We start from the raw sequence: 23,656 nt of genomic DNA, 5'->3' as shown, positions 1-23,656 counted from the left end.
CATTAGGCTACCATGTTGACTAACATTAGCATACGTGACTGGAAAACACCTTTGTCCTGAAGGTTGAGAAGTAGTTCATGTTGATGCTAGCCCATGCAAACTATTGTCAGCATTATCTCTATTTCCTCTTACCATCATTAGACTTTTGCACAATAAAAACATATTTTGCAGTGTGTGCTGCCGGCCAGGTTGGTGTCGAAGAACTTGCAGATTGCGCTTGCACACCAATGTGAGCTGGAAGGGCTGAGTTTCAACTACATACACCTCACATTACACAAACTAAAACAACCTTCAGCTATGGCTGCAAGTAAGCACATATGCCACATGGCCTACACAACAAGCGTGAGGTGCAGAAGTTTAGATATTGGTAATAATGCCACCTGGTCGCTTTGGAAAAAAGCGTCTGCTAAATGACCTAAATGTAAATGTAAATGGTCCTTGCCTTTCATTTGATATTTTGAGCATGACGAGCTGGAGGGGATCGTGAAAGCTAGGACATGCTAGGACAATGTTACTACTTATGAACCTGAGTCCAACCAGCAGTCTACTCAACCCTAACTCACAGAAACATGATTAAACAACCTCACCTGGTGTGCACCTCAGATATAATTAGCTGAGTTTTGTAAGCTATGGCCAACAGGCCATTTGTGATTCATGAGTCATAGCAAGCAAGCAGATATACCTACACAAGCATAATTTCTATCTTGTGACAATTACAAAATGAGTCAAGCAAATTCAAGCAAAATCTGGGTTAACCTACAGCTCAATTTCACAAATCACATATCACCTCAAGGGGCTTAATAGGCTTATGGTCTATAAAGGCCAAAATCCTTGTCTGAATTCATGTTGACAGTGGCCTGCATATTGAGGGTGAGATGATGAGATGAGCATTTTATTATCCTACATCAAATAACAGATAGATACAGTGTGGACATACTATATATATATATATATATATATATATATATATATATATATATATACACACATACATACATACAGTGGTGTGAAAAAGTATTTGCCCCCTTCCTGCTTTCTTCTTTTTTTGCATGTTTGTCACACTTAAATGTTTCAGATCATCAAACACATTTTAATATAAGGCAAGGACAACACAATTAAACACAAAATGCAGTTTTTAAATGAAGTTTTCTTTTATTAAGGGGGAAAAAAAATCCAAATGTACATTGCCCTATGTGAAAAAGTATTTGCCCCCTAAACCTAATAACTGGTTGGGCCACCCTTAGCAGCAGCAACAGCCATCAAGCATTTGCGATAACTTGCAATGAGTCTTTGACAGCGCTGTGGAGGAATTTTGGCCCACTCCTCTTTGCACAGTCGTTGTAATTCAACCTTATTGGAGGGTTTTCGAGCATGAACCGCCTTTTTGAGGTCATGCCACAGCATCTTAATAGGATTCAGGTCAGGACTTTGACTAGGCCACTCCAAAGTCTTAATTTTGTTCTTCTTTAGCCATTCAGAGGTGGACTTGCTGGTGTGTTTTGGATCAGTATCCTGCTGCAGAACCCAAGTTTGCTTCAGCTTGAGGTCTCAAACAGATGGACAGACATTCTCCTTCAGGATTTGTTGGTAGACAGCAGAATTCATGGCTCCATTTATCACAGCAAGTCTTCCAGGCCCTGAAGCAGCAAAACAGCCCCATACCATCACACTACCACCACCATATTTTACTGTTGGTATGATGTTCTTTTTCTGAAAAGCTGCGTTACTTTTACGCCAGATGTATTGGGACACACACCTTCCATAAAGTTCAACTTTTGTCTCGTCAGTCCACAAAGTATTCTCTCAAAAGTGTTGGGGATCATCAAGATGTTTCCTGGCAAACATTAGACGAGCTTTAATATTTTTTTGGCTCAGCAGTGGTTTTCGTTTTGGAACTCTGCCATGTAGGCCATTTTTGCCCAGTGTCTTTCTTATGGTAGAGTCATTGATGCAAGTGAGTCCTGCAGTTCTTTTGATGTTGTTCTGGGGTCTTTTGTGACCTCTTGGATGAGTCGTCGCTGCACTCTTGGCGTCATTTTGGTTGGCCGGCCACTCCAGGGAAGGCTCATCACGGTGTAATGTATTCGCCATTTGTGGATTATGGCTCTCACTGTGGTTCTCTTGAGTCTCAAAGCTTTAGAAATTGCTTTATAACCTTTTCCAGACTAATAGATCTCAATTGCTTTCTTTCTCATTTGTTCCTGAATTTCTTTGGTTTTCACCATGATGTCTTGCTTTTGAGGAGCTTCACTTTGTCAGGCAGGTCCTATTTAAGTGAATTCTTGATTGGGAACTGGTGTGGCAGTGATCAGGCCTGGGGGTGGCTAGAGAAATTGAACCTTGAAGTGATAAATCTTAGTTAAGTTATGTTTTAACTGGAGGGGCAAATACTTTTTCACACAGGGCCATGTAGGTTTGTATTTTTTTCTCCCTTTATAATACAAACCTTCATTTAAAAACTGCATTTTGTGTTTACTTGAGTTATCCTTGACTTATATTAAAATTTGTTTGATGATCTGAAACATTTAAGTGTGACAAACATGCAAAAAAAGAAGAAAGCAGGAAGGGGGCAAATACTTTTTCACACCACTGTACATACATACATATATACACTATCTAAATTAACCTGAGTGTATCTCACCAAATAAATATAAAAAAAAACAGATACAAATGTTCATGTCATTTATTGTATGCCTAATATGCATGTTGTAGGTTATTTTCTGTAAGGAAAGGCGCGCATTCTTTTAAAATTCAAGTTCAGGCGTGGACCAATAGGTAACGAGGAGGCTTTGGCCCATGCGCTGATCATGCGCCTGCCAGCCAATCAGAGCCAGCAGAACTCGATCGTTAACGGCTGCTGACATTTCACCGCCTGACTCCGTCTCCGACTGGTGTTGCAGACTGGAGTCCGCCAGAGACACTCGCTCATAAATGGTAAGTGTACAATACTTATGTATTGAAGTGATTACTCTGTGTGACTAAACTTACTTTGTTGACCACAAACTCACGTTAATTTGACATTGTGCCAAACGACTTATGTCTAACGTGTTGTCAGAAGTTGATAGCTAGTTGCTTACTGTGCTGACTCCTTACAGCATTGTATTTAACGTTAACGAGACCGACGTTTGAGTAGCAACGTTAGACCTGTAGCTGTGAGAAATGCTGCACAACGGAGGTAGTGGGTTGAGTGATGGAAATACGCTGTTCCGTGTACGGAGTTAGCTTAAGACACGTTAGTCAGGTCAGTGTCCATATTACTCACTCTTTGAATGGCTTTACTTCCAACATGCAGCTTGCAGACGAGCTAAATACATTTTATTTGAGATTTAATGTAGATGTTTTTAATGATAAAATAAGTAACATGAGAGAGCTTGTCAGAGACACTTCTGCCCCTGACATTGACCTGTCCTATGTCACCAACCTTCTTAAACAGACTAAAGTAAATAAGAGCCCGGGGCCAGACAATATTAGTGGCAGAGTGCTCAAGTCCTGTGCCTCGCAACTTAGTGGAATTTTAAAAGTAATTTTCACTCAGTCTCTCCAGCTGCAGACCGTTCCTAAGGTGTGGAAACATGCAACTATTGTCCCCGTGGCTAAAATAAAAAGCCCCAAAGTCTTAAATGACTTCCGACCAATAGCCCTCACCTCTTTGGTGATGAAGGTCTTTGAAAAGCTAGTTACGAAGGAAGTATTGAAGCAGGTCAATGGCCTCCTAGATCCTCTGCAGTTTGCCTATCAGGCAGGTAGGGGCGTGGAAGATGCAACTCTGTTTTTAATAAATGTCTTAGTTAAACATCTGGAGGCCCCTAAGACACATGCAAGTCTTTTGTTTGTCGACTTCTCGTCGGCATTCAATACCATCCAGCCCTATCTTCTTGCAGAGAAACTTACTTTGCATTTTAATCTGAACCCAAATCTTGTTGGCTGGTTACTGGACTTTTTGTTAGATCGATCACAATGTGTGAGAGTCAATGGTGTGTTATCATCTAAGTTATTGTCTTCAACGGGTTCCCCACAGGGCTGTGTCCTGTCCTCACTGCTTTTTATTCTGTACACAAACTGCTGTAGGAGTACATATGAGAACAGGCATATTCTGAAGTTCGCTGATGACTCTGTCATAATAAGTCTTTTAAAGGACAGTGAAACTGAGCATGGTACTGTGGTAGATGATTTTATAACATGGTGCAATGATTTCTTCTTGTCAATCAATGTGCTAAAAACAAAAGACATGCTTATTGATTTCCGAAAATCCCAACCTATCACTCCTCGGACAATCATTCAGGACAAAGAGGTTGAGATTGTATCAGAATATAAATATTTAGGGACTCTCATCGACAATAAGCTGAGTTTTGAAGCAAATACAGATGTAGTATGTAAAAAGGTTCAGCAGCGCCTGTTCTTTTTAAGAAAATTTAATTCATTCAAAGTCTGTAATATCTTAATGACCTTATTCTATCAATGTTTTATCGAGTCTGTTCTTACTTATTGCTGTGTGGCCTGGTTTGGATTCCTCACCCTGTCCAACAAAAACAGGCTAGCAAGGCTTACCAAAGTTGCAAGCAAGGTGATCGGGGTGCAGCAAGCCCAGCTTCAGGACATATATCTCAAGCGAATATGGACTAAAGCTAAACTTATTATCGACTGTCCTGACCACCCACTTTATAAGGAGTTTGACCTCCTTCCATCTGGACGCCGTTTTAGGATGCCTAAGACCAGAACGCGGCGTGCCAGGGTCTCCTTTATCCCTGCTGCCATAGACAGGCTTAATCTCTTGGGCTAGGCTTGGTTATTCTCTCAGGCCTCTGCACTTAAATGCACTTGGGTATTAAGTGTTGTTTATCTTATTTTATTTTTATTTCCAATTCTTGCAGCACTATGCACTTTAATGCATTGTGTAGACTGCTTGCATTCTTACTTGCGCAGAGCATTATGCATTATGTATTATGTATTGTTATTATTATTACTATTATTATCAACAGTAATAAATTAGTAGTATGTTTCTATTACTCGTACTGTTTTTAATGTATTACTGCACTATGGTGTGCCTGGTGACATGTTGATGTCTTGGATGCTGTTTTTTTGTCTTGTGTCTGTAATGCTTGCTGCAAATCCAATTTCCCTCAGGATATGAATAAAACTGAACTGAACTGATATTAATAAATGCACACAGAAGGATTCACAAATATAGGCCTATTTCGGGATTTATACATTAATGACTCCACAAAAATATTTTTTATTTATATATATATATATATATATATATATATATATGGTTGTTATGAAGTTATATATGTATGTTGACCTATGGAATGTAGTAGATATAATTAATGGGATGATTTTGATGCTGAGTGAGGTCACTTTGTGTTTTTCAGGTTTATGCAGAATGCCAAAGCTTCAGCAACCAGCGGCTGAGAGTTGTACTGTATGCTGCATTGGATCAACACACAGATCGTTTGGCTGTAGCCAGATGGAGGGAAAATCTGGTTGAAGGGCCTCGAAGATCTCTTCATCTTAAAGTCATACTCTCAGGTAAATTATAGAAATGTAATGTTTCATTATCAACTGAAATAACCCTTTCCAAGTTAAACATTCATTTATGTCATAAGTTAGCTTATCAGCTTTATAATTTTGAATAAGGACCATCAATTTTTGGATCTGGATGCTTGTGTAAAAACTTGTGTCAACTTTGTGTGTCACATTTAGTAGGTTACAGCCGCATTAATTCAGTGTGTCATATAAACTGTATATTTAAAATGTATTTGTCTTCAGAAAGGTGTAAATATATATGATTGGTATTTTAGCGTTTTGTTCTCTTTTTCTCTTATGTGTAACTACAGCAAACACAAGACATCAATGTTGACTGGATTGCAGTTCTCTGGTGTCCTCAGTGCTGCGACAAGAAGACGACATACAGCTGTTCTACAACTGCAAGGTGGGTTGGTATATTCTTTATGGGCAAGCTGTAGTAGGCTGGGCATTTAATTGAAAATGTACCAAAAGCAACATAATGATTTTCACAGCTGACCCAATTTAAGTCATATTGGTATGTCTGATAAATAAATGATCTCGGAAAGGATGTTCCTAACCCCTTTAATGCATCAGAAAGCACTGCACCAAGTCTCAGATCAAGTCAGTCAGTGTTGTTTGCTCTGTCTCTCATATCTATCACTACATTAACAAACTACACCCTGCACTTAAACCTGGAATAAAATCATCCCAACTGCCACCAACAGTCCAAATCTTACCTTCATAGCAGTTTAAAAGTCCCTTTGGTAAAACTCCTGTTGTTTTCAAATGTGCTATACATATAAAGTTGACTTATGTATTACAAAGAAACATTCGCCGCTTCATTTACTGCATTAAAACTTCGCAATATCATAGATGGGACCGGTTCTTATTATGGTCTGAGTCACCGCAGCACTGGGTCGTCAAGGAGTACCAAGTAGTGGTAGTTCATGCGACTGGTTGTTGTTTCGGTCTGATTTCGCGGCTCTCGGTCGACAAGTGAGTGAGTCGTGAGCGGCGGTTCATGCGACCGGTTGTTACTTTGGTTTGCAGTTCTATGTAGCCGGTAGAGATGCTATTGAACCAGGAGACTCATGTTAAACACCATAGAACAAAACGGGCTTCCTGCTGCCAAGCCCGTAATCATTTGCGGCCACTGGGACAGATGACAAAAGGAAAACTATATTTGAATAAGAATCTACTAATTTGCAGTCGACACCCGATTCCACGCCTCAGTGACTTACCTCGAATCAAAGAACCGATTCTTCAGTCACACCGTCATGTCTACATGACAGCTTTCATTATCATTTAAAGGAATATATTTCGGGAATTGCACTCATTTGCTTTCTTGAGAATTAGATTAGTTGATTGATATCAAGAGCATAGAAGGAAACAGCTAGCCTGGTTCTGTCCAAAATTCAAAGCTAAACTACCCGCCTCCTGGCGACAATCTGTCGGAAAGACATGACATTGGTCAGTAAAAAAGTAGGCTGTTTATCGTACCTATGTTTTGGAACATAGGGTGGAAAATAGGTTGTGATAAGAGCTGTCAAATTGCCTCTATAATCCTATTCGAATTTCATTCCATATTTTTCTCAATATTCAAATCATTTTCAAATTTGTAATTCTCAAATTCAGCCTATTATTATTATAACTACACTACACAGGCTTATTCGTTGCCAATGCCATTTTACTTCCTGTCCACTAGAGGGCGTTCCAAAAACATTACCAATAAATATGTTGAATTACCAACAGCTGACAGCTTTCTAGTAGGGGTGTACCCGGTTACCGCGGGACCGGTGTGACCAGTAGATGAACACTTTCTTTTTTCCCCCTTTTATTTTGACGAGCGCAAAAGCGCTCGTCTTTTGCGACAGACATAACAGACATAACAGACATAACAGACTTCACCGCAATGCGTCCAGGCAGCCCGCGTAAGCATCACACTGTTTACAAACATGTCCATGTGTACAACATGCACGAAAGAGCGGCAGTGGCTTAACAGACGGAGATATGGCTGAAAGCGCAGCACGCGAGGAAGAGGAGCAGTTGGTGAAAAAGAAGGGTGCACATTCCATTATCTGGACATGGTTTGGTTTTAAAGTGTCAGACACCGAGCAGAAAACTGTCTACTGCAAATTGTGCAAGAAAACAGTGGTGGCAAACGGCGGTAATACCACAAACCTTTTCCATCACAGTGTTTCCCCTACCATTGTACAGGCCAAAAAAAAAATCAATACGCCAAAAATAAGCCACCTATCAATTCATTCATAAATCAATAATCATTTACATTAGGAGCACCTCCGCGCAGCACAGCCGACTTGCTCCGCAAGACGCGCGGCCGCAACAATCCTCGCCGCGCGCTCCCGCTACGTTCTTCTTCGCGTACTTTATGCGCTTGATATTGTTCTGATGCCGTTCCGCCTCGTTAAACCACCACGATGCCGCTTTCTACTTTGAAAACACGGAAAGTTGACACTGTATTTTGATAAGCTGTTGCACTCTTCAGACTCGTGGTGTGAGCGGAACCGGACCGGTACCGGACCGGTGCATTTATAAGAAAAATGCCGCTGTGTCTCCGTCCAAAATCCACTTTCCTCGCGCTGCCTGCTCGCACAGATCCGCTCGTGCGCACATTCGCTGATGCAGGTCGAGTGTTGTCGAGAAATATATGCAGAGACGGCGCTCCTTAAAAACAACATCAAGCCATAGGCAGCCTAATAAAATAAGGATTGTTTTTTGATAAGCTGTGGAACTCTGAGTTAACCTATTTCTACCTGAATTTCTATGAACTATTAGGCTGTTGAGTAAACCTATAACTTATATTTTACTTGATAAAATAAGACAATATATGCACTCATATGTCGTTTTAGTGTTTTATAACGTATAAAAGTATCTGTAGCTATTAATGTCCTGCCCAGGGACTACAGGCGGAAATTAGCAATTGCTGCTATAACCTGGCTCAAAACATCTCTTCTTGTTTTACAAGATTAATGTTTTTTTTGTGCATTGTCCCTGTTTTAAATAAATAAATTCTAAAAAAAATGTGATGCTCCTCATTTTCCAGCCATATTTTTCCGGCCCCTAATTTTGGATCATTTCCATCAACCGGCACCTTAATAAGTCACTCTCTCCTTGAATCCTTGAAAACCTTGAATACTCTCTGGTTGAACAAAAATGTGGAATGCAAATATAATAATTGCAGAATTGCAGACTGCTTGCTGTGCCACCTGACTTAATCCAACTGCACCAATACACCATCCCACGCGTCTTGTCTGTTTAGGGTTTTTTCGGTGGGTACCACCGGGCCTGAAAAAAATTCTAGGGGAAACACATAGAAACTAAAAGATAAAATTAAAATACCGCGATATAATACCGTTACCGTCTATGCCTCAAATCATACCGTGATATCAATTTTAGTCCATACCGTACAGCCCTACTTTCTAGATAAGTAATAATTAAGAAAGTAAAACAACCACATTGCCGTTCTCCTGGGGACGCTGTGTCCCCGTTGCAGACTGTCCTCCTCGAGAAAACGACCACTTAGGTCGTGTGTCAAGCACCGAATTACGACCATATGTTACGTTTCAAAATAGCGCGCCCTCTAGCGGTCAAGTAAATATCGACACTCCGGTGTCTCAGACGATCGCCCCCCGTCAATCATCGGCAGAGACCCCCCCCACACGTCGACCTAAACCTACCCCCCCCCCCGCGCGTGCGCGCGGACGATCGCCCCCCGTCAATCATCGGCAGAGACCCCCCCCCACACGTCGACCTAAACCTACCCCCCCCCCCGCGCGTGCGCAGCCGATCGCCCCCCGTCAATCATCGGCAGAGACCCCCCCCACACGTCGACCTAAACCTACCCCCCCCCCCCCCCCCCCCCTCCCCCCGCGCGTGCGCGGACGATTGCCCCTCGTCAATCATCGGCAGAGACCCCCTCCACACGTCGACCTAACCCTAACCTTAACCACTACTATCGTTGCGGAAGAATCTCCGCAATACGCTCCCAGAGGTCGTATTTGAGGACGTGACACACGACCTATTTGGTCGTATGAGTTGGAGGGCTTGTTGCCCCGTTGCCATGGCTACGCCCTCCTCGTCTCACCGTCAGCTCTACTTTCACTTTCTCACGTACATCCAGCTGTCGGTCTTGTTCCAGATGAGTAAGCATATGGAGACGCGGGTCGATCTAGCTAGCAGTAAGCAGCATGAATGCATCTTTGTCATGACGTCATCACTTCTAGAGCTCCGCCCATATCTTTGTTTCATTTCACCGAGTGCTGCCGTGTGGTTATCTCCATGTGTGTGCGCTACTGTCGGCTATTTTTGATACTGAGATTGTGATTCAGAAAACTTAATTGTGAATCATTCATGTGACAAAAGCCTTCATTTCTGCAGGTAGTCCAATGCGAGGAGGACGCGATTTGCTGATGTTAGACGTTTATAAAAACTAAAAAAAAACACACATACGAATATTAATTTCAGCATTCAATTAGTATTGATTTTTTTACTATTCAAATTATATTCGATTCCCGAATTTAATTCCAACTGCCCTAGTTATGCTGGTGATATTTCCCCCAAAAAAGACGAATTTGAGTCCACAAAGTTCACTCAATTTTGACTAATATGTGTCTAATTTTGAATCAGGATAGCTCGTCATGGTAAAAATAAATGTACATACAATTAAAATTGATTATTTGACTCAGATGCTTCCAAGTCAAGCCTATCCAATCACGTTGCTTTGTAATATTTATAATAGTGCTACATTTGCATTTATTGCACACAGCCATGACGTTGCATATGCTTGGTGGGGCATATCTGCATTGAAAACATAATCTTTGTCTTCCACCATCCAATTTTCCTTTCAACTACATCTCTTCCTAACATATGGGGCCTTACATATGGGGAAAAAACTATTAATGTAATGGAACCTAGTATGTGTAAGTCCATTGTTACAATATGAACACATAGCACAGTCATTGGTGTAGCTAAATACATTAATAAATCAAATAAAAACTAAACCTGCATAATGCAGCTTGTTTTTGTGAACCTCTACGCATGTGAAGATGAAATGAATGAATTTGTGCATTATCGGAGGAGCTTTAGTATGTTCTTTATTCTGTGATAGACTTGTGAGATAATAAAATACACAAAAAAGAAACAGATGGCATGTCAATAAAAAACTGAGATTATTTAAATTGTAATTTTATGTTTTTGGGCCTATTTTCAAGGAGAGTGCAGTCCAAGATCTGACCATTGAGGGATCTGCTGTGGTCGTGTCCATCGTTGCTGACTGAGGATGTAATCCTGGTGCCCTTCCATCCCCGTGGAGTCGAGTCTTCCTCCAGGATCAGGTTGTCTTGTTGCACTTGCTGCTGGCCTGATGCACTCCTATATTTGTATGGCTATGCTATATGTCCTCCAGGCTGCGTACCCATAAGGCACGACATTTACTTTTGAGTAATTCCTGATTGTGACTTACATGTTTGGTTGCAGTGTCATGTTGGAGTTTACGGTTTGTAAAATAAAAAGATATACGTGAGACCATTATGTCCAGATTGTTTATTACCTTGTATTTTGTATAAGCAGTGAAAATGGGAGTTTGGAGTAGGATTTTTCATAGTAGAGAAATGTGTTGATGCTACCTATCTTTTTATTGAGTGCAAGGCGTTTCAAAAATCTATTTGAGTTTTTACAGTAATGGTGTAAAAAATGATTAAGTATATCAGTATTAGTATTATCAGTTAACATCAGTAAGAAAGTATGGGTAAATAGGAGAGAAAAGATTCTATATGTAAATGTAACAAAATGTGTGAGGTTAACTTCATTTTTAGAGCACATTTAGCAAGACAAATTCAATATTTTGATGCAATATTTTTGTGCTTAGAACACTTTCTTAATTGTGTTTAAAAACTAAATATTTTTACACAATGAAAGACGTTTTGTAAAAGAAAAATGTATAAGTTTAAACAACATGAAATATATAGTTCAAATGTCCAGTTAATAACATGTCAACATATTATCAAATATGTTGGTTCATTGCACTAAAAAAAATACTGATTGGAAAATGAATAACTTTGTTAAGTTGACTATAAAACTTTAATACATATTAATTCATTGTACACAAAATAATTAAGTTTAGTCACATCATTGTGTTTATGTTGAAAAACCATTAATATATAGATTAAACAACTCAACTTTGTGTTATGTATACTAGATATTCCAACTCAATATGACACATAATTCAATTTTATTAAAACACAAATTATTTTATCATTTGGTTGAAAATACTGTGTTCAACCGACATAAATTTCCAGTCAGATGAGGATCATGTGACACATTTATTTTATGTCATGCGTACTCTAAAGTTTTGTGTGCAAGGGGTTTCCAAAAAATATTTGAGTAGAATGAGCGCATTGAGATTAAGTACAATAATTAAAATGTTAACGTTAATTTGACTTTAAAATTACAATATCTAATCGTTGTTTGTACATAAAATGATTATGTTATGACACGTAATTTTGTTTGTGTTTAATAAACATAAAAATAAACATTCAACAACCTGTTCATTTTATGTCAATATGACATAGATTTAAATGTTTATTGAACACAAATTATTATTTTGTGTGATCAAAAAAGTTGTGTTGAACTGACATGCATTTCCAGTCAGATAAGGGTCATCTGACACTTTTTTTTTGTGTCTGGTGTACTCAAAACTTTCATGTTACTGTATTGCACTGACTTAAAATTATTTAGTGCAAGGGGTTTCCAATAAAATTTTAAGTTCAGTTAGCGGATTGGGGTTTACAGTGTAGCTACCTCCTGTTGGGAAGATTTAATGTTGAAACACTTGACGTCATGTAGACGCTGAGAAACACTGATGTGTTGATGAACGAACCTGCTCTGTGAATCCGGACTTCCGGGAGGAAAACAGCGTCTAAGAGTCTCCGCTGTCGCTCGTTCTCCTCTTTAGAACGAGAAAGTTCCTCCTCGTACTCTGCTATCGTTCCTTCAAACAGCCCAAATATCTCTGCAGCAGCCGCAGCTAGTCGCTGCTCCACCAACGCTCTCAGCATTTGGACTTTACTCATTTTCTCCACAAACTCCGTTAAAACCGTCTCCAGCTAGCATGCTAAGCTAACTAGCTTCGTATGCTACCGGGAGATGAGTCAGAGGTCAAACCTTCAGAATAAAAGGTGAAGAGTACAAAGTCCATCCAGACGGGTTCATCCAGACACACAGAGACTCTGATGGATCAGTACTGGTGAAGCTAACAGACACTTTCTCAACACCACGAAGACGCGCTGCTGGTTCCAATAAGGCCGGGCGCCATGTTGCTAAAAGAGTACTACATCCGGGTCCTCTGGAACTTCGTCGTCGGGATTATTAGCGGGAAGCAAACAACGAATCGTCGCATTACCGCCACCAGGTGTTCTGGAGTGTGGACCAGGATGTTTACTTACATTATGTGATAAAATAATAATAAAAAAAACATTTTCCAAAAATATTTAATACGTTGAAGCCATTTGTATGAAAATTGTAATTTATTTGTTATTGAAATAATTTAAGTTATATATTATTTTCTAGAATTAAGAAATCCTGTGTTGCATTTGTTATGTTGAGATTAGAATACAATAGTTGACCAGTGATAAAATAACATAATTTGATTGGCTGTTAGATTTGGTATAAATGTGAAGAAACCCGTGAAGCATCCAGAAGCCACTGGACCTCGGAGCAATCCAGTCTTTTTACCTACACTTAATTTCAGTTAATTTATCCAGAAAAGTAAAGATCCTAAGTGTTTTGTACACTGTATGTTTTGCAGCTCATAAGTAAACAGACAAAAGAAGAACTTTGGATTGAAGACTTCTATTTTCTGATTTTCTGTGTTGAGTAACACTAAGCTAGTGAGGCAGCTGCGCTGCTGCACCCAGTTATTATAAAACACTGAAGTAGTATTCATACCACTTACTTCTGGGAAACCTCCAAAAAAAGCCTGCAATCTTATGAAATATATTTTTATATGTAACAAATGTGGGTATGGTATGGAAAGAGACAACTCAAGGAACTATTTCACAGCATTGACTTGCTCGGAGAGAAAACAAAATAAAACCCATTGGTTGAATCGTTCTTTAGATCAAACAGCCGACTTCATGATGATGTGAGTCAGTCAGAGCTGTTAAGAAGCCGACGGCAGAGTTAGAACAGAAGGAGCTGCAGGTGTGAGGGTGAACGATGATGATACAGTGATGAAGGTGCCGTGATGATGGTAAAAAAAACAGGTGGTGTTATGACTTGGTGGTAACTGAAGCCAGGTCCACTGAAGGGTGTTTATTAGAGGAAACCAAATGTATCTTTGTTTCAATGGTTATTTATTGACACATGGTCATTCTTTGAAGGAATTGAGGATGTACAAACTGGGAAATTATGAGAAAGGCCGAATGCCTGGCATTACCAGGATATACTGGTGTTTCCTGGCTTATAGCTCCTCCATCTTCACTCAGCGTGTTATATTTTAGAAAATCATTTTGTCCTTCAAGATGAAGCACTGAGATCAATTCCCAGGTCACAAGCTGGGTGAGCGAGGAGACAAGGAGATGCAAAAATGGGAAGTAGAAAGGAATTTGTCAACACAACTTGCCTTCAGCAAAGCAAAAAGGCAGTGTGAGGGGCAGGAGAGGCTACGGAAGCTTAGGAGGTCCAGAACATGGATGTGATATTAGAACATGTGTGTTACAGAAGAGGTGATGTGCAGCAACATAATATTCATAACAAACATGGATAAAAACAAAATTAACTGCTCTCAACGAAGGCGGACGCATCTCTCTCTCCCACTCACTTATCTTCCCTGCTTGCTTGTCTTGGCTTTTCTCATACTTTGGGAGCCTCTGTCTGCATCTTTCTCCCAATCTAAATCATGGAATTGGTCAACTGGTCCCTCGATGCAATTGACAGAATCTCCTCGACGAGAAGCTCGGATTCGGGGGAACCTGCCTGCCCTGACAGGACGTTCGCCACTGGTTACACCATCGACTGTTGGGAGCAGTGGAGGGTCATTTGTACATAGCTGGAACCATGATAACAGGCTTTTTGCTGATTGGATTAGGACTGCCCTGGTGTATTGGACAATTCGGAAGAAGGTGTCAGCAGTCCAAAGCCCAGTGAAGCCGCCCGGCATGATTGATGGAGTGAGTGGAGCCGCTAGTGCTCAGACTGTGGCTATAAACCACAACATGGATAACATCTTGGACAAAGCTGTCAACACTCTGACTGTGGTAATGAACCACAACGTGGTACACATCTTGGAGAAGCTTTCAGCTTTGCTAATGCGAATGGATCGATTTGAAGACCAATATGGACAATGAGAGTGAGTCGTGTCTACTGAAATGCGACTACTCGCCCTAACACAAACAACCATAATCTAATCTGCATTCCAGCCCCTCGCGGCAGCTGCCCTGGCCAAGGTCGCTGCTGGAACAATTCCTCCAGGAGATGCTTGCTGTGAGAGGCTCTGCAATACTGCGTTAATATTCCTCCCTCCCTTCCTACATGGACACCTGTTGATTGTTGACTCTGTCTGGGATCAAGGACTTCTCCATGGCAACTTGCTGTGTTATTTCGATGGGCGAGGCAACTCTTCAGGCTTATGAATCACACACACATTCATGGACACGTTACACACATGGACATTTGCAATACACCCCCCCTAGCCCCCCCTCTCACGCCTTCGCCGCTTTCACCCCCCAGTGCGTCAGGCGGGGTCCGCTGGCGCCGCCTTATGGCTGCGGCTGGCCGCCTGTCTGCGTTGGTACACCTCCCTCCCCCTTACCCCCTCCCGTCGCTGAGTCCCACACTGTGCTCCCCCACAGGAACACAGTCTGGGAGCTGCCATTTTTTCCTCCTCCCCTCTCCTGTTGTTCTACCCACTTTTACTGTGGTGTCATCCCGTTATGTCTGTCTACTATATGTACTGTATGCTGTATATGTATGTATACGGACGGGGTGATTCTGTAATTTCGCTGTATTCGTATAGTGACAATAAAGTTATACCATACCATTCAAGGATAAGTTGCTGTGTAATAAAATAACATCAGACTTATCATTTGAAGAGTCCCCTTATCTAATTACCCCAAATTCGTTGACCTAGCTATAAAGACACGTTGAACCTTGAATGACGGGGCGGACGTAGAAGTAGTGTTCATCCACTTTATTTGTATCAATACAAATACACACTGTTTCTACTTCTACCAACCATACAACAATTATGTGATCATATTATAGCACAAATACAGACGTTAAATACATCACAAGTCAAATGTATGTAATGAATCTCATTAGCCATCCAAAATATATCATGAAACTTATTAAATGTACAAATACTTAGAAAAAGTATAAAAATAGAAACTATGACAAAATATGGGCCACATTAGTGTTTCTAGGAATACAGGCTGATTCAACCAGGCAATTAACCAGAATGTGTCTTGATACTTATAACATAAAAATGAAAATTGAATCAATGGATATAATCTTTTGGATGGATGATCCCAGCTGATATTGGGCGAAGGCATAGGACACCTTGGTCAGGTCACCAGACCATCAATGGGCTGTCACAAAACTTGGCCTCATTGCTCCAGTCGTTTCACCGTCAGTGAGAAGACTACATCTAAAATGAAAGGTTTCTCTCCTGTGTGAATTCTCATGTGTTTCTTTAAAGCTCCACTATCTGTAAAACATTTCTTACAAACTGAGCAACTGAAAGGTTTCTCTCCTGTGTGAATTCTCATGTGTTTCTTTAAATCTCCACTATCTGCAAAACATTTCTTACAACCTGAGCAGCTGAAAGGTTTCTCTCCTGTGTGAATTCTCATGTGTTTCTTTAAATGTCCACTATCTGTAAAACATTTCTTACAAACTGAGCAACTGAAAGGTTTCTCTCCTGTGTGAATTCTCATGTGTTTCTTTAAATCTCCACTATCTGTAAAACATTTCTTACAAACTGAGCAGCTGAAAGGTTTCTCTCCTGTGTGAATTCTCGTGTGTATCTTTAAATCTCCACTCTGTCTAAAACATTTCTTACAGACTGAGCAACTGAAAGGTTTCTCTCCTGTATGAGTTCTCATGTGGACCAGTAAATGTGAACGCTGTAGAAAAGATTTCTTACAAACTGAGCAGCTGAAAGGTTTCTCTCCTGTGTGAATTATCATGTGTTTCTTTAAATGTCCACTATCTGTAAAATATTTCTTACAAACTGAGCAGCTGAAAGGTTTGTCTCCTGTATGAGTTCTCATGTGTCTTTTCAGATTTCCACGGGTCCTAAATGTTTTCCTACACTCAGAGCATGTAAATGGATTCTCAGTAGAACTACATCTAAACACACTGTCAGGGATCTCATCATTATTCAAAGCCTTTAAAGTTGACTGAGGTTCTCTGTTCTCCTGCCAAATAGCACGGTCATCAGTCTCAGGATCAGAAGAGTCTCCAGTCTTGTCATCAGTATCTGGCTGTAAATATGAACGTGAGTTCTTGGCTGGTTCTGGTCCTCCACAGTCCTCTTCATCAGCTTCTGTTTCCATGTGTTCAGTTGAGCTGTTGGTTGCAGCTGAAGGCAGCCCTGAGGACTGAGGCTTCTCTTCATCAGCATCTTCTTCACTCTTCACAGGGACAAGAGTCAATGGGAACTTAATATCAGCCTCCTCCAGTCCATTAAGCTCCTCTCCCTGCTGACTGGTCAAGAGGTCCTCCTGGTCATCTTTAATGTGTGGGGGTTCAGGGTCCTCCTGCTCTTCTTTGATGTGTGGAGGGTCAGGGTTCTCCTGGTCCTCTTTAATGTGTGGGGGTTCAGGGTCCTCCTGGTCATCTTTAATGTTTGGGGGTTCAGGGTCCTCCTGGTCCTCTTTAATGTGTGGGGGTTCAGGGTCCTCCTGCTCTTCTTTGATGTGTGGAGGGTCAGGGTTCTCCTGGTCCTCTTTAATGTGTGGGGGTTCTGTCTGGCCCACCTGGTCCTCACTGGAGCTCCAGTCCTGCTGCTCTAAGGGAACCTATTCTTTTCTCACCAACAGCTGTTGAACATCTGTGGAGAGAAATGAAATTCATACATGTCTTTAAAACCTGTCATATCATCATTTCAACACTTCAGCTACATGATTTAATAGCAATAAACAGATCAAAAGTATGCCAAAATAACTACATGATTATGGTGATTACTAAAACCGATTAAGTCATGATTTTTAAGTTCTGTCTTCAAGACAACAAGCTGACAACTTTTAAAATGCTTGTTTTATGAATGAAGTTCGGATCGATGGGGTGTCGGCTGTTACAGGACGTTCAGTTTGGTATCAGACATAGGCGTAATTTATGGGGGGGATGGGTGGGTTGCAACCCACCCAATAATCCAAACCAGCCACCACAACCCACCCAATATGATATCATAATTATTGATATTGAATGTTAAGCATTATAATCATAACAGTGTGGTAGATTTTCTCAAGTTACCAGTAAAAAATAGCGACGTTTGTCTGTGCCCCCTCCCGCTCTGAGATTTGGTTTCGCCCACCTTGCTCGGACCTGCGCTTCTCTACTGTCTCTCCCTGTCTCTCCCCGTACGTGTACGAAGCATCAGCAGTGGTATGAAGAAAGCGCGCGGAAAAAAGCAAAAGAATAAAAGTATCTTCCCAACAGGAGGTAGCTACTGCTAGGGCTCCAGTGCCACCACTCACGAGTCAAATCATGTTACTGAACAAAAGTTCCCCCCCTCCCAGCCGGCGAGTATGACAGTGCGTGCGCGTAAAGCCCCGTTCACATACGTCGCTACTCGCCCGTCACTCGCTTTCTCGCTGAATTCTACTCGCTGGCAAAAAAGATTCACTGCCGCCGGCGGCGACTTCAAGCGGCAACTCTCTGTGGAACTCTCTGTTGACGGCAACTGTCAATCATCTCTATTCTACATTGTGATTGGTACTCACTTCACTCGCATCGCAGAAAGTTAAAATGATTCTATCTCCGATCGACCACATCGCATCGCCTGTCCTGGCCGCATTCCGCTAGAACACATTCACATTCATTGACAGCTGTCGCTCAGAGATGGGCGAGTGGCGACGTATGTGAACGAGGCTTCAGTCAAAACCAAAACACCAAGGAAGGCTGAGGAATAGTCACCCACTTATATTATTATTATTAATAATATGAATATGAATAATAAACTAATTGTGTTTTAGTCATTTTTGTTCTCATCTTTTCTTGAATGCTTAAACTCCTCAACCCCATTAAGTATGTCATCATTTGTATCAGTACCAGCAGTTTGTAAGAAATTGGTCAGTAATTGATATGTCATATATTGTTTCTCAGAATTCACCAAATTGATGCATTAAAATGAAATTATTCAAAATTTTCTCCCGGGGGGTATGCTCCCAGACCCCCCTAGAGGATCGCAAGCCCCCCCACCATAGCCTCCAAAGATCCTGTGGGAAACACTACAAACCCATTTGTAATCGGGACAAAATACTAAAAGTTAGAGACAATTAAGGACCATGAGTCCTAAAAAGAACACTTGCACACGCTTTAATGTGTATTCTGTACAAGTTCAAGAACCATTCTTAGGCATTTTCTGAGTCGGTCACCTTTATTTTAGGCACAAACTATTTGGGCTGGTAAACCCAACCTGCCACAGTGGCTGGTGGCCAAATAATTAACTTCAGGCCCTGTGTGTGTGTGTGTGTGTGTGTGTGTGTGTGTGTGTGTGTGTGTGTGTGTGTGTGTGTGTGTGTGTATATATATATATATACTAATCTTGAATCAGATTTATGTTTTGTTAGATATAGAACAAAGGAAATTGACAAATGACAAATGGCAGTTATTATTATTGTTATTATTAATATACTGATAAAAGGCAAAATACTTCAGTAGTATTATTTATTACAAGGGGGTGGACTAAAATAAGTTTATACTTCCTCCCACTCCCTTTCGGATATGTAAACAGAATTTATAGTTTTTAGTTTATGTTTACTCTGTTATATATTTTTATTTTTTTCTTTATGATAATTTTGTTTTTTTACATGTTCGACATAAACTATCTATATATTTTTATCGTTTTATCCCTTTATCCCATTATTTGTCTTTCTTTGCAAGCACCTCACATTAATTTACAAGCTAATAATAATTTCCTCTGTCCTCTGTACATTTTGTTGTTGTTTTGCTTTTATTGTATTTGTGTGTACTGTGTCAAAGCACCTTGTTAAGTGCTGTTTTTAAAGGTGGTATACAAATAAAGTTATATATATATATATATATATATATATATATATATATATATATATATATGTGCTGCTTCACAGGCGGAAATCTGTTTAGGTCGGTTAGTCGAACACAATGGACGTCGATTTGAGTTCAAACTGTATGCTAGAGCATGACACAGGAGTGGATTTTCACTCCCGTCCCATCCCACTCCCAGAGAAAAAATCCCATCCCGTCCCACTCCCGTAGAATGACTCCCGCTCCCATCCCGCTCCCACTCAAAATTACTCCCACTCCCATCCAACTCCCATCCAACTCCCATCCAACTCCCATCCAACTCCCATCCAACTCCGTTTTTTTTTTTTTTTTCATCACATTCAACTCGCATGAATCTATGCAATATTTGCGACTTCCCAATAAAGTCAGTTAATCTCACCGACGGATCATTGTGTCGGACTTTAAGGTCCGTGTCCACAGGGGCGATTTTAAACGCGTGTGGACGCGCCGCTTCCCAGTATTGCACGCTTGGTGGGCTGCCACTAGAGGATGATTGACAGGCGCTCTCCTTTAAACAACACATTTTTGCGAGCGTTCGCGAGCGTTCCCGAGGCAGCGGGTTACGCGGGGAAACACCGCTGCCTGTGGACACGCACCTTCAGTCTGTAGGGAGGTGGCGCAAGATGGCGACCGTGGCAGACGCATGTTTCAGTGGCTGAGCATTTTTTCGGACCTCTATCCCTTGCCTTTATCCTGCATCTCTTAGAATGACGCTCTAAACACTTACGTGTAAACAATCTCCCAGCTTTTCTAATACTCGTCTTTCAGCTAATAGGAAGTTTATTCCCCTTTTTGCCGACCGGAACACACAAACTCTGCTAAGCTAAAAAGAAAAGAAGCTACATTGCTACTGTGTGTGGAGCTAACGTTACCTCCGTCAACATGACGCAAAACGAACAAGGAAAGAAACGCAAAGACAAAGAACCTCCAGTCCACAACGAAGGTATGATTTTTGGAGTACCATTAAATATTCACAAGACACCAGCAAGCTCTTCGGCTATTACTGCCGCTACCTCAGTCAACATGGACCACGACTATGACATTTCTGAAACTCACGCTTGCAACCAAGACACTGACCTCATTCCTTTGCCTGTATCTGCCCCTGACACACCAGTTAAGCCAAAAGAAAAAAAACAAAAGGCTGAGATGTCTCTAGCAGACTTGCAGGGGAACATTGTCGCCGCAATTAATGTGCGTGCAGATAACTTGGAAGGCATGACCACCAGGAACGCAGTGAGCATTGAGGCCCTGAAAAAGTCAGTTGATTTCGCCTTTGCAGAAGTTGAGTCACTAAAGACTGATGTGAAAAAAGTCAAAACTGCCAATGAAAGCCATGAACAGCAAATAGCAGACCTGCAACTCAAGGTCAACGAGGCTGAAAGATATGGTCGGAGATGGAACCTCAGACTCCATGGTATCCCTGAAGGCAATCCAGAAGATATCAAGACCAAGGTTATCAACATCTGCTGTGCTGTGATACCTGGCTCTCAGCAAAAAATTGCAGATGATATTGACATTGTCCACCGCCTAGGGAAACACCAAGGGATGCCAAACAGACCCAGGACCACCATCATCCGCTTCACAAATAGATCTACAAGAGACCTTCTGTGGAGAACAGCAAAAAAAAGTGAATACCTCAAAAACAATAAGCTGAGGTTCGCTGAAGATTTAACTGCTGATGACAAAGCATTGCGAAACAAGTTGTGGCCCATAATTGAAGCTGCAAAGAAAGAAGGAAAGAAGGCTCATTTTGCAGGTACCCGTGTCATCATTGATGGAAAAGAGGTACGTCCAGAGCAACTTGATCGAGCCCAGTTGACCACTTCACCCACTGGTGCGGCTCCCCACACTTAAAAAAATCAAAAAACAAAGCATAGCTTCTTGAAGCATACATCATCCCCTACTTTTACATCTCACACACAAGACTGTTCACGTTGTTCTCCAAGTTGTTTATTATTTTTTGTGTGGTCATCACCCTATTGCATTATTGCTTATACTTGTGACTGTTCGTGTGCTCCCCCAAGAATTCTGCTAGGGGATGCTGAAGATCTATCTCTAAATCCAAGACGATATGACATAGACAATGGGTCATTATTACAATGATGGGGGACAAGGAAAGAAATTAGGAATGTTAAACGTACTTTTTGTAATTGAAAGGTTTTTTTCTTTTCAGTTTCTCCCCCTTAATATTTACCTTTTTCTATCATTTAAAAAAAACTGGAAAAATGAAGCCTCTTACTACTGATATTATCTACCTCATGTGGAGATTGTTTAACACTGGATTATACAGTATTGCTGTTCTATTTTATTAAGGGATAGAGACTGTTCCCTATATTTTCCCAGTACTTAAGACCTTTACCTTTTATAGTACTTGTTCCTAGTACTTTTTGTTACATTGTCTTTTTCTGTTTTTTCTCTTAACGCCAGGGGGCTAAGACAGAATATCAAACGAAAAGCTTTATTTCTATATGCAAAACAGCAAAAAAATGATTTTTCTTTTTTTCAAGAGACGCATTCGGTTAAGAATGATGCACAATTATGGAAAGCACAGTGGGGTAATGATATTTGGTTATCACATGGTTCAGAAAGAGCAGCAGGCGCTGCTATTTTGAAGAACTCCTTTAACGGGGACATTTTACATTCTGAAGGTGATCCTAAAGGACATTTCTTTATTTTGATTATTAATATCAATGATACTGTAATTTTGCTAGTTAACTTGTATGGGTACAATTCGAAGGGTGAAAACGATATATTACTTGATGTGTTAGAATCTCGCCTCTTACATTGGCTTTCTAAATATCCAAACGGAATGATAGTGATGGGGGGGGGACTTTAATATTGCTCTGGATGGTCTTCAAGATAGTTGGCCTCCGCGATCCAATTATTATATGGCCTCCAATTTAATACAATTTATGCATAAATTCAATTTAATTGATATATGGAGAGAAAAAAATCCTGGTGTGAGTTCATATACTTGGAGCAATAAAACATGTTCTAGCTTATCCCGCATAGACTTTTGGTTGATTTCGAACTGTTTTGATAGTAATATTATCAATGTCAATATCCTCACTACTCCTTTAACAGACCACAAAGCAATTTCAATACAAATCTCTCTTAATCCTAATATCCACCATAGAAGTTCATATTGGAAACTGAACAGCTCTATTCTAAAACATGACACTGTGTCTAAAACTGTCCAATCATTAATTGAAAGCTTTTGGCAAAAATCTTTATTAGAAAATAATTTTTGTAGTAATTGGGAACTTTTAAAATTTGAATTATCAAAATTCTTGAGAGCATATGGAAGTTCGATTGCTAAGGCCAAAAAAGCTGAAGAAGAAACTCTAATCTCAGAAATTACATTAATAACACAAAAAATTAATGTAAATTTAACTGAAAGTGATTCTCAACGTTTAATTAGTTTACAAAACAAATTAGATGACGTTTATAAATTGAAAGCTGAAGGGGCCTTTGTGAGAAGTAGAAGAAGATGGCTAGAGGAAGGGGAGCGGAATACTGCTTACTTTTTCAGACTTGAAAAATTTTATGCTAAAAATAACACTCTACAAAAATTAAATATTGATGGAGACATTATAGATGACCCCCGTAAAATAGCTAAATATTGCTCAGAATTTTATACCAAATTATACGAATCCAAATACTGTGAAGAATCTACCTGTCAATTTTTAGGGTCTCTTACAGAAACAAAATCTATTGATATTGACTTAAAGGAATCTTGCGACAAACCACTAACACTACAGGAAGTTTTATTCGCCATTGAACACCTCAAACTTAATAAATCTCCAGGCACAGATGGTATTACTTCTGAATTTTATAAAGCATTTTCTAAACAACTTGCACC

The 23,656-nt window shown here is 40.4% G+C and overlaps 1 protein-coding gene and 1 long non-coding RNA gene across 2 annotated transcripts; one reads left to right on the top strand and one right to left on the bottom strand.

Annotated features, from left to right (window-relative positions):
• Positions 1–2,684: 2,684 nt before the first annotated feature.
• Positions 2,685–11,385, top strand: LOC311027966. Its single transcript, XR_014598669.1, has 4 exons — positions 2,685–2,934; positions 5,373–5,529; positions 5,838–5,932; positions 10,740–11,385. It is a non-coding gene; the product is annotated as an uncharacterized lncRNA (long non-coding RNA).
• A 4,357-nt stretch (positions 11,386–15,742) lies between these two features.
• Positions 15,743–20,678, bottom strand: LOC311027505 (uncharacterized protein; the record flags this gene model as incomplete). The annotated part of the gene is made up of 2 exons (XM_084031527.1): positions 15,743–17,546; positions 20,667–20,678. The coding sequence occupies 2 exons, from the start codon at positions 20,676–20,678 to the stop codon at positions 16,131–16,133; spliced, it is 1,428 nt and encodes a 475-aa protein (XP_083887653.1). The 3' UTR covers positions 15,743–16,130.
• Positions 20,679–23,656: the final 2,978 nt, after the last annotated feature.

The sequence above is a fragment of the Eutrigla gurnardus genome (assembly GCF_963514095.1).
Source record: "Eutrigla gurnardus genome assembly, chromosome: 17".
Lineage (NCBI taxonomy): Eukaryota > Metazoa > Chordata > Actinopteri > Perciformes > Triglidae > Eutrigla > Eutrigla gurnardus.
This window is presented reverse-complemented; position numbering and strand designations above follow the sequence as displayed.